The sequence below is a fragment of the Cheilinus undulatus genome, linkage group 6 (assembly GCF_018320785.1).
Source record: "Cheilinus undulatus linkage group 6, ASM1832078v1, whole genome shotgun sequence".
NCBI classification, from domain to species: domain Eukaryota; kingdom Metazoa; phylum Chordata; class Actinopteri; order Labriformes; family Labridae; genus Cheilinus; species Cheilinus undulatus.
In genome coordinates this window covers 15,775,809-15,788,169 of record NC_054870.1, presented here as the reverse complement: position 1 = coordinate 15,788,169, position 12,361 = coordinate 15,775,809, and the positions used below count along the sequence as shown (strand labels likewise).

Sequence of the window (12,361 nt, the reverse complement as noted above, 5' to 3'; positions counted from 1 at the left end):
GCAGTTTCACTCAAACTAAAGCCAAGCAGGTCCTTTGCTCTAAAATTGAAAACATTCCCCTCAGCTTTAAAGTAATTTTTTTTTTCTTTTTTCTGATATTTCAGGTCCTCGGTGGGCATCATGGAACCTCGGCGTGTTTATGTGTATCCGCTGTGCCGGCATCCACCGCAATCTGGGCGTCCACATCTCCAGAGTGAAATCTGTCAATCTGGACCAGTGGACACCTGAGCAGATCCAGGTATATTAACAAAGGCATGCATGTACACACAAAGACCCTGTTTACACACTACATTAACAATGCATTTTAGGCATTCAGATACCAAATGAATGCACCTGAATTACCTGTGTTCATACTATGCATTAACAAAACATCTACCAGAACAGAATCATACCTGTTTTTGATACAGTGCCACCTGGGTCTGTTGAACATGATCATCCTTGGTCTTGTCTTGTGCACACTGAAATTTCCCCAGATTCTCTGAAACTGTAGATGAAATGTACTGTAAATGGGGGAAATTCAAAGTCTTTGCAATTTTGTGTTGAGGAATGTCTTTTTGAAGAATTTCCTCAAACTTTTAGATCCAGCTGTAAATTTTTACCCATATTTACTTCTGAGAGACTCTGCCTCTCTAAAGTGCTCCTTTCATACCCAGTCATGTTTCTAAATTAATATGGTGCTAAATGCTCCTTCAGCAGTTTTTTTTGATAAGTACCACTTACTTTTCCAGCCTTTTGTTGTCCTGTCCTTACCCTCTTGAGATATGCTGCAGCCATTAAATTCAAAATGAGCTAATACTTTTCAAAAAATGATAAAATGTCTCATTTCATTATCTGTTTTTTTTAATGTTCTCAATGAAAAAAATCTTGGTTTATGAGATTTGCAAACCATTGCATTCTGGTTTTATTTACATTTTACACAGCACCCCAGCTTTTTTGGAATTGAAGTTGGTCTGTCTTTTGACATTAAGTCTCAGAAAATGTTTTAAAACCCATAAATTTAAAACTTTTATGGTTGTAGTACCACTGACATGCCAAATACTTAGATCAAGGTGAATGAAGATGAAAGTTGTTTAAACAGAAAGGACACAGTTATTGTGAAAAAAAAGAGATAAAATTTTAGTATTTAGTCTTCATTCCTCCATGGACAATGTTCTTCTGCACACATAAACACTCACTCTTGCTGGTGTAATCCAGTGAAGTGTAATGGCTGTGTATATAAATGTATTTTGAGGGAAACTAGCATGTCACATTGATTCAATTACACACCATGAATCAGGAGAACACTTGTGCCTGCTTGTGTGTCTGTGTGTGTCCAATCTTCACCTGAACGAGCCAGTAATTTATTTAATCGTGGAGTCTTTAATGCATCCAATTGTTGAGTTTGTGTGTGCGTCTCTTGAAGGCAGCGCCGATCCATCAGCTGAGTGCGAGCAGAACGGCTCTCACTCTGAATGTTAATCACTCTTTTCAATGACTAATTAATTCTGGATGGCTGATTATTCCGACTCCATCTCCTCCACTTCTGCTATCATCACCCCATTTATCACCCTCCTCTTAATTTAGCCCCGACACATACGACCAGTGTGTCTCTCACTTTGTGTGTGAGCATGCATGTGTGGGAAGGAGTCAGACAGCAAATTGAGTTGAATACAAATGTAGAGTATGAAAGAACTTACTGTGTGTCTGTCATGTTCTCAGGCGTTTTACCAACTGGCTCACTTGTATTTAAAGAGATGAGAATTTTTTCAACGCTTTAGCCCCACTTTACCATCTTTTAGACTGAAGCTGGGGTTGGGCAATACAGCAAGTTTTCCAGAAATACTGATCTGTTTTCAAGACTTGTAGGGTAAGACAGTTTTCTTTAAATCAACACAGGATATGTTAATGTTGAAATTGAAAAAATGTGCCAGTCCTGATTCTCATATAAAAGATTATTAACAGTAAGAACCACTAACAGTGCTTGTAATATCTATTAAATATTTAGATCATATGCCTTTCAATAATTGGTACCATCATTATGGGTGTTGAAAATGATTATTTTTAGAATTTAAACTGTTTTCCTGTGTGACCATCTGGATTTGTGTCCAGCTAAGTCCACAACCTGCAGTTTCTTTTCTCTTTTAGCACAGTCTGTTTTTACCATGCAGAGTTTGCACTCCTGCTAGCTATTTATATTGTCCAGCCTGCAGTAGTGTTGAAAATAGTAAGGCACGGAACCACGGCATGTTCATGGTCACTAAATCACATTTCTTTCCCATTCTGATGCTCAGTTTGAACTTCAGGAGCTCTGAGAACATGTCAATCTTGTCCATGTCTAAATGCCTATTTGCACTGGTTGCTGCCATGTGATGGGCTAATTAGAAAATTGCGTTAATGAGCAGTTGAACAGTATTACCTAATAAAGAGGTTTGTGAATGCATTAATCTAGAGGTGGCAAATCAAACCCTTTTGGTTGATATGCTTACACTGGATGCTGACATTGCAGCCTTTATGGTCTTTTGCAGCTGCAGTATAGTCATTTAAACCCAAAAAACACTAAAAGAAAGAAAAAGGACCAAGGACCTTATCCCTACATTCAGTTTTCTCTCTTGTCTTGCAGAGTATGGTGGACATGGGAAACACCAGGGCCCGGCAGCTCTATGAAGCCCACCTACCGGAGAGCTTCAGACGGCCACAGACGGACCAGTATCCTCCTAAAGTGTGCTCTCTTTCTGTGTGTTCTTCTCAGACTGTCTTTTTACTGTCCACACCAGTCGTTCAACTCCAGATCCATTTACATAAAAACTGTGTTTGTCACAACACGTCACTACACATTGGAAGAAAAATTCCAGTTCTTAACCACTCGCATATAAAATGCTCCTCACACTGCATGCACATTGAAACTGCCTGTCAGCATTCATTTATTTAAAACCCTCTGTTAGCAAACATGCCAGTGTAGATTTACATAAGAGCTCCCTATTTCACCATATACATCTCTTTATGTTTACATGCAAATGTAAAAGCTCCCAATGACAACAGAGGTTTGTGTAAAATTACTCACATCAGTATTGTTTTTAAAACACAAATGGACAATAAATGACAAGAAATTGTGTCATCATTTATTAAAATGGCTCTTCAGTGGTTTACTTTTATTAAAACTCATAAAAAGACATTTGTTTAGTTTCCCGTAGACCTGCGAAACAGCTCTCACATAGCCCCTACTGGGTATTTTAAAAAAAGAGGTTAAAAGAAACACAGATTTTACACATCAGAACCGCCATGTTTCCTGTATTTGGCTCACTCAGTTCTCTTAATTTTACCTGTATGATGTGTCTGCATTTTTAAAGTTTCGGGACTCGTGAAGGATATGAATGATACTCAGATTTACAGTAGATATGAAAGTACTACCAATAACATTATGAAATGAAACAAACAGTGAAGAAAAAGTCCTACTAGTCCTACTAGTAAGGGAAATTTTCTTGAACAATCAACAAATGTATAGATTAGCCACTATGTCATTACAAAATGCAAATAGAAAGCACAACAGCCTCTTTTATTCATGTAAGATTATTGCAGCAAAATCCAATAAGAGAAACATTAATCTTTGATATACATATAAATAAAACATCCCTTAAACAAAGCATGCATAATGTACTGTACATAATGTATTTAAGTTTCTGCTTCTACTCAAACTATAATGATTGCTACCCATTAGACCCCCCCCTCGGTTCCCTGTCCACCACATAAAGCTGAGCTGAACTGATCTAGATTAACAGATGAATGGATAGACAGACAGATGGACTAATGGTCAGACTGTCAGACAGTCTGCTTACAGGGTGAAGCTCGTCCTCCATGGAAACATTCTAATGCACTAAACATGGCGTACATAGCTCCACTGGCTGGATAAGCAGCATAGCTAAAGTAGCTAAAGCTAGGCTCACAAAGTAGATACTTTAGTATCTTAGCTATGTTGCTAAGTTAGCTTTTGCTATGTTTGCTAAAGCTCACATTGCTTAAGCTAACTCAATTATAGATAACAGAGCTACATAGCTAGTGTAGCTAGATAGCTAACATAGCTAAAACAAAGCTCACAATGCAGCTGTAAGATTTGCATTTATTTTATCTACAAAGCTACGTTAACTACTTGTTAAAGCTCAAATTTGCTAAAGCTCATGTTTGCTAAAGCTCACATTTGCTAAAGCTTACTTGGCTACATTGGCTCATATAGTAACATGAATTACCTAGCTAGGTTAGCTGTGTTAGCTTTAGCTAAAGCTTATGAAGTAGAGCGAGCCACTGTTCGTGCATCTACTTACAAAATAGGTCTATACATAATTTAATCCCTGATTGGACCTCTGATCTTGTTCTGTGTCTGTAATGTTTCTAATGTGATTATTTCATGAATGCAAATGACAGACTTTGGTTATGAACAAAGTTGAATCAAGAAAAAATAAAAATGGACGGTCTGTGAAAGCGGGAGTTAGAGATGAATGGTCTGCAGCCAGACCCCTCTCATTTATTTAGCCTCCACTTAATAGTGTATCCTTGTTTCTTTGAATGGATGATTCTGACATGACCAGCTGATAGATAAGTTCAGAACTGGCACAAATAATCAACAGTCAGCACCTGCAGGGCAGGGGCAGCTCCAAATTTCCACTCGACACATCTCATATTGGGGGGAATTTTTTGTTCATTCAGACAGACATCTGCTTACAAAAGCTTGTCTATTGGCTAAATGGCCAATAAACCTCCGATTTTTGATCCGCTCAAAGATGACTTTCTCACTCTTGTTCTTTGTCAGCTACATGTAACGTTATGCCCAGGCGTACAGTCAGCTGGTGCAGTATTGACTATGTGATCAGGTCTGTGACTCAAAGCATTACTTCAAATATTTCAAACACATATTTTTGATAGATTCTGACCAATAATGATCAGCATACGATCAACTGGGCTATCCCTGTCACTTTTCATTTTGTTGTGAAGTACTTTGAACAATTATTGAATTTGTGTAAATACCAGACTATTGTAAGTGAGTTGTGACTAAAAGTTGGGAAACTGGTGTTAAATTAGAATATTTTTCAATTCTTCGATGACCCAGTGTCAGCATATTGATCAGTTTAACTTAAAATATAGAAACTAATACAAACTGTTATCATCAAACTCCACTTCTTTGACTAATTCCCAAATATTCTTCTCTCTTAACAAGTTGAGGCTGGTTCTCCTTGTCAGCATCACTTCTCACATTTCACCAACACACCTCCAGCAGTCTCTGTGTATACAGTGATGCTACAGCACTCTTCACTTTGCCCTTTTCCACCATACAAGACGAGACAGCTGTGTGGTAAACACAGCAGCATATGTTGGTATTCCCACCAGCAGACTGAAATAAATACCCTCCCTGTTTGAAATGCTGCTCTAATACCCTATCTTGTATCTGGCAGGCCCATTTGTGCGGGTGGTCATCATACTTCACTCTTTTGAAGTCCATTAGTCGTTCTGACAGCAGTGCCGCTGGCTGAAAACAGCAGATAACAGACCCAGGATTAGAGGAGCGAGCGCCTCAATGTGTGTGAGCTTTTTTCATGTGTGTGGGACTGTGTTTATGGACACACACCACTTTGGCCCCCACTGTTTATGCTGCTTATGTATGTAAATGACAAAATGGAGTTTGAGTCCAAGGACATATTTGCTTTCTTGTTTTGCAGCTCATGCGTTAGAGTGTATTTATATTTTATTTCACCGTGGACCTCTCTGTGTGGTGCTGGTGCATTTGCAGTTGTAACTATGATTAAAAATGGTGTTTTTAATTAATGATAAAGACAAATTGCAAACATTCTTGATTATTACATATCTGTTTTGTCCGTTTGTCCATGATGGTGTCATTGTAGCAGGATGCTGAATGATGCATTTCTGACTGCTGTTCTCAGTGTCGTTTTCCAGCTCCTCCTGGGGAATCCCAAGGCAATCCCAGCCAGATGAGATATATAATCCCTCTGGCAAACTGTGGATCTTGCAGGGTCTTTCCCAGTGTGGACATGTCCATAAATCATTCAAAAGAAAACACCCAGGAGGCTTCCAACTACAATGCCCAAACCACCTCAACCAGTCCCATTTTGTTAGGAGAAAGCAGCAGCATCTCATGGGGAATCACTGCCTAATGGCTGATGGGGTGGAGGGGGTCTGTGTGTCTCCACTGACTGGGAAGAAGGAAAAGGGATCCAACCTTCAGGTGTTTGGTGTTGATCAGAAGATCATGCCTTTGTTTTATCCGGCTGCGCTGGAGGATCACTAGGTACGTGATGTCAGCACAGTATGATAGTCTCTTTTTAGCTGAATCCTTGACTGTCTGAAGGCTGTTGGGAGGACTGAAACCCTCTCTTTAGAGTGCATATATAAGCAGTTCTTTCTTAGGCAAGCAAAGAGTATTCATAGCTTTCATGTTTCATCAGACACAGCCATGGAACAGCCCCTTGGTGGGTAAGAAAGGCTTTCTGATGCTGTAAACTATAAAGAAGTTGACAGTCTTGGTTTCCCTGTACTTGTTTTAACCAGTTTTATTTTTATTCTTTTTAATCAAAGAAGGTTGTTGTTTTAAGAACGGATATACAAACTCAGCCGGTTTTGGACGGACTATGACAAATATAAGTGTTTGATATTTATCAGTGATGCGAACATGCATCGTTTTGAAGAGTCTGGTAGCAGCTAAGGCTGAATGATTTGGGAAAATAATCTGCTCTCAATTTTTTTTCCCCAGGATTGCAATTTGGATTTAATATGTGATTATTTTTTAAGTTCCTCATCTTATTTATTTCTCAGAAATAAGCAATAAATCATTCTTTACAACAAACACAATATTTGGTAGACTTATCTTAGGATGAACAATTTTGGGAAAAAAATCTGATGGCAGATATTTTGACTCATATTGCAAATTCATCATTAAAAAAATTGTGATTCTGTGTCTTTATCATTTCTAATACAAACATATACTAAAACAAGGAAAAGTCGTTTTTTGCAAATTATTCTAGAAAAAAGTGACAAATACTTGCATGAAGTGTAGAGTATAACCTCTCTCTAAAATAATATTAAACTGGTATTTTTTTTACAAATGTTTCAGGTCAAATAAATATTGCCCACCTTCTTTGATTTGTAAATTGCAGTAGGACATGTTGTGATTTAATCAAAATTTAATCTAACCGCCCAGCCCTAGTTGCTGCTGCATCCTTTTTTTTTGGCCTCCAGATCTCCACACCAGTCATGTGACCGAAATCCATGAGTTTTCTTGCCCTCAACATCCTCCACTCTGAGTATGAGCTCTTACAATCTGACAGACAGTACAATCCTCAGATGTAAATGGAACTGGTTTAAAAACTTATTTGAGTAGTTTGATAAGAAATAGTCAATTCCACTGCAAAAACAGTGAAGTGTGATATTATGATATGAGTCAATATAACATTTAAAAGAATTCAGTGTGAACAATTGACTCAAAAGTTAATGCAAAATCTTAATACATTAAAAGATCAAAATATGAATAAGAGGGTTTCAAAGCAGACTTGTTGCACGGGTATTTATAGTCTACCATATGTTCACAAATGGATCTCTGCTCTACAGCATGAGATGGATGTGTTTACTTTCCTTTCTTTATGGTGTGATGTAGCGGAACCACTGCCACTGCCAAGGAACTTTTTAAAAGTTTTTCCGTCGTTCAAGTGGATTAGCAGTCTCTATATGTTTCTGATCTCTCTTTTAGAGTAACTGTAAGCAATGGTGTTGTGGTGGGTGATTTGCAGTACTGACGTTGATTCTAGTTATGAAAAGTTAACGCTAAAAGATATGCTGTGTTTTTTAATGTTTTAATTCCTGTCTTTAAACATTCCTTGAAACAGAGCAGAAGCAGCCAAAGTCAGATATGATCTAACTGTGGTATTTCAGTCGAGGCTGTAGCTCCAGTGTTGCTCCATTTGTGAAAAGGTGCATATCCTGTGAGTCTACTCTGAAGTATACTGAGATCTATGGAGCACTTTATATAAGTGTTGTGTGAATCCTGACATTTGCTGGACTTTGTTCTATTACGGATGAATTTGCAAAATTTTCAGTCATATTTTTAACACAATTTTTGCTGTAAGGGTGAGATTAAACCTACAGGTTAGGAAGGTATAGAAATGTTAAATACTTAAAGTATTTTGTTTTTAAACAATACAGTTTCTATTTTGATTATCAAAAGTATTGAAAAGAAGAGAGGCTTCAGAAAAAGGTCCTTAGTCATAATTAACCAAAGCTCCTGCAAACAGTTGGCATTAGTGGTCACCAACCTTTGACACAAGTAAAGAACACATTTTCAACAGTCCATTGTACTCTGACTTTGAGTTAGACGTGCGTCTGCTGTTTAAGACTGTAAAGTGATAAAGATCTATGACATTTTACAATGTCTTGAAAAATATTGGCTCATGATGAATTTGATGGCTGCAGCACATCTCAAAAAAGTAGGGTCAGGGCAAGAAAAGGCCGGACAAGTAAATGGTACTAATGAAAACAGCTGGAGGAGCATTTTGCAGATTAATTAGGTTTATCAGCAACAGGTCAAATAAGCAGAGTTTCACAAATCTGTGAAGGACTTTGTCTAAAAACTGTGGCACAGTTTACTAAATATGTTCCTCAACATAAAATTGCCAAGACTTTGAATATACCACCATCTACAGTCCATCATATCAAAGAAAGATTCAGGGAATCTGGAGAAATCTCTCTGTGTGCAAGGAAGGTTGAAGGTCAATATTGAATGCTTGTGATCTTTGGGCCCTCAGGTGGCACTGCATTAAAAACAGGCATGATTCTGTACTGGAAAATCACTGAATGAGCTCAGGAATACTTCTGAAATAATCATCTGTCATAATAGTTGGCCGTGTCATCCACAAATACAAGTTAAAGCTGTATCATGCAAAGGAAAGCCATGTGTGAACACAATCCAGAAATGTCACTGTCTCCTCGGGCTGAAGCTATTTTAAAATGGACTGAGGGAAAATGGAAAACTGTACTGTGGTCAGATTAATCAAAATTTGATATTTGATTTGATTTGATCATGTCCATTCAAGAGGAGTGGGATCATCCAGCTTAGTCAAAAGCCTGCATGTCTGATGGTTTTGGATTGCAATCATTGCTGAAAAGTTTAGAAATGTTTTAAAGCAATATATGCACCCATCTTTCAAGGAAGGCCAAGGCCTTCTTTTAATGTAAACACTGTAAAAGCAGATTTTAATATCAAATGATTTTTCTGCATTTTGACAACTTACAGAACATCACAAACTACACTTTGGATTTTGTCTTTGTGGTCATAACAAAAAAAAATACCCAAAATAAGAAAGGGGTTCTGAACTAAACAAGCATCTTTCTATGATTTCATGTTAATAGTTTTATATATTGTATACAGTAATATAAAGCCAGTTCAGCTGTATCTAATTTGAGCTTAACAACACTGACTGGTCGGGGCATTATCTACCCTTGCACTCATACGTCAGCCACTCTGCTCCATGTGGTGCGTTCTCCTGTCCTTTTCCGTATCATCCATCTTCATCTATGCAGTGTCTTTGTAGAGCCAGTAGCAGATATGGTAGCCTAGCAGCCTATCTCCTCAGCTGTTGCTGCCTCACAGCATTATTTAAGTGGAAGTGTTTGAGATGCAGTCTGCCTCCTCTAGCCTATCTCAGCCTGTGCGGGTGGTCATCATTTTCCAATCTCTTGAGGTCTATTACTGGAACCAACAAAAGCCTTGCTGCTGAAATGGGGAGATAAGAACGTCGGGATTAACTCAGTGCTGTAGTGACTGGATGTAATGGCGGTGCAAGTTGCGGAGTGTAGGCTGGAGGTTGTGATTGTGAGATTAAGACATTGGTATTTTCACAATACCAATGTCCTGCAAATGTGTGTATTTTCAGATACTTCGTTGCATGAATAATAACACATTTACTTAAAAGTTGTGGCATTTTGTAAAACATAGATAAAAATATATGATTAATTTCAAAACATTCAAGCCTCATAGTGATCAAGATGTATTAAAATGTTATCATTAACATTTGCATCCATTCAAGCATTTTAGTTTACTTCCGCAGTATGAGCATGCTTTGTCTGAAGACACAAGAGCTGCAAACACAACTATTTAATGTCAAAGAAACAAATGACAGTACCTTGAAGCTAACACCTAAAAATCTAGAATGATGACATGTTAATGTTTCATTTTCCTTTTTCTTAGATCTTTAGAATATCAATATTTTAGCATCTTCATGTCTTTGCACAGGCTATGTCCAGAGCCAGAGGCTTTGTAGTTTCACATTTTCACTAATAACCATTCTTGTTAAAAAGATATCAGGAATGCTTTGAGGGATTTTCTTCAAACTTTGCACAACTGACCACTCTGACCAACAGTTTACCTTATTAGATTTTGAAGGTCAAGGTCAGCGATGAGAGTCATTGAACTAATGTTCTTCCAGGGACAGAGTAAAAAGTGTTAAAAATCCAGCACTTAGCCCACATTTTGGAGGATATGGCGACATCATGCTTTCAGGAAATATTTTCAAGTCATTTTCAACACAAATTAAGATTTCAAATGTTAACAGGTTCATAAATCATGCAGAAAAATATTCCACCCTGGAGAAAACGTAACTGAGTACCAAAATCATTTTTAGTATCCAATTCATCTCAACTTGTCTGAGTCATTTTGAATGTTAGAATCTAATAATTTTCACTTCTGCATCCTAAAAACAGGGTCAAAATGGTCTCAATACTTTTTATTCCACATAGCAAAGCTAGGACAGGATTTTGCAATAAAAGTACCTTTGTGCAGCATCCACACTTCTTATAGCTGCAGTCTTTAAATGTCTAGGAAGTGAGGAGACAAGTTGCTGGAGTTTTAGGAGAGGAATGTTGTCTTACTCTTGTCCGATGTAGGATTCTCACTGCTTAACAGTCCTGGGTCTTCTTTGCCTGATGTGTCAAAGATGAGACGATATCTGGATGGGAGCATATGTTGCTCTAAAACCTCTATATATGTTTCAGCATTGATAGTGCCTTTCCAGATTCGTAAGATGCCTACACTGTAGGCACTAATACAACCTCATACTATCAGAGATGCAGGCTTTTGAACTGTGTGCTGTTAACAAGCTGGATGGTCCCTCTCGTCCACAGGACATGGTGTCTGTGGGTCCCAAAATAAATTTCAAATTTGATTTATTTGACCACAGAACAGTTTTCCATCTTCCCTCAGTCTATTTTAAATAGGCTTTGGCCCAGATACAATAACAGTCTTTCTGGATTGCATTCACATAAAGCTTTGTCTTTGCATGATACAACTTTAATGTCCATTTGTGGATGGCAAGGCCGACTGTGTTGACAGACAGTGATTCCTTGAAGTGTTCCTTATTCAATGCAGTTATTTCCAGAACAGTCATGTATTTTTTTAATGCTGTGCCACCTGAGGTCCTGAAGATCAACAGCATCCAATAGTGAACTCTGGCTTTGCCAGTGTGTTCTCCTACTGTTTGTGAGCTTAGTAACACTTTGAGAAGTTTTTTTTTATAAATATTTTTTGCAGCATTTTTGCCTTTATTGTGATAGGACAGCTGAAGAGAAACAGTAAATATGGGGAGAGAAAGTGGGGAAAGACCTGCACTAACAACACTGGGATTGGGTATTGATCCAGTGACCAATGTGACTTTATGGGTGCCTGCTCTATCAGCTGAGCTGAACCAGTACCAGAAGGTTTTTTTTCAAATTCCACACAAATGTGTACTAACTTTAGGATGATATGATTCAATTTTGGAGGTGTAGGTCAAATGTCACAGCCATTGGGTCTGAGGTTCATTCCTTGGTTTCTAACCCAATATTTTAAGATTGCTTTAGATTTCATGAACCTTTGCCTAAATATCCCACAGACTCAAGAATGAACTGAGGAGATTTTGGAGGTCAAGGTCGTTGGACCTGCTCTTCATCGTTTGCTTGTGAACTTGATACCTCAGTGATGTTCTGAGAACCTTTTTTTTCAAACTTTTCAAATAAGAAACTGCAAAAAGGGTAACATTTTGTATGCCAAAGTCAAAGGTCAACGTTACCAGACCTCATGTTTATTCCTTGATTTTTAACACAGTATCTTAAGAGTGCTTTTAGGGATCTTCTTCAAATTTCACACAAATGTCCACTCTGGACCAAGGATGAACTGATCAGAACTGATCTCATCTTCCTCATGTTTATTTCTTGTTTGTAAATGTGACATCTCAAGAAAGCATTTAGAGATTTTCGCCAAACTTTGCCCAAATTTCCGTTCAAACTCAAGGATAAAAAAAGATACATTTAGGAGGTACATGATAAAGGTCATATACCACCACTTTCCACAAGCTTT

At 37.8% G+C, this 12,361-nt stretch overlaps 1 protein-coding gene across 4 annotated transcripts in view; it reads left to right on the top strand.

Annotated features, from left to right (window-relative positions):
* LOC121511191 (stromal membrane-associated protein 1-like) overlaps positions 1–12,361 on the top strand; it is a 178,523-nt gene that overhangs the window by 30,911 nt on the left and 135,251 nt on the right. For all 4 annotated transcript variants that reach the window (XM_041789788.1, XM_041789790.1, XM_041789789.1 and 1 more), the window contains exons 2-3: positions 105–238; positions 2,600–2,685. In XM_041789788.1, coding sequence (XP_041645722.1) covers positions 105–238; positions 2,600–2,685 — 220 coding nt within the window. The remainder of the gene's footprint in view (positions 1–104; positions 239–2,599; positions 2,686–12,361) is intronic.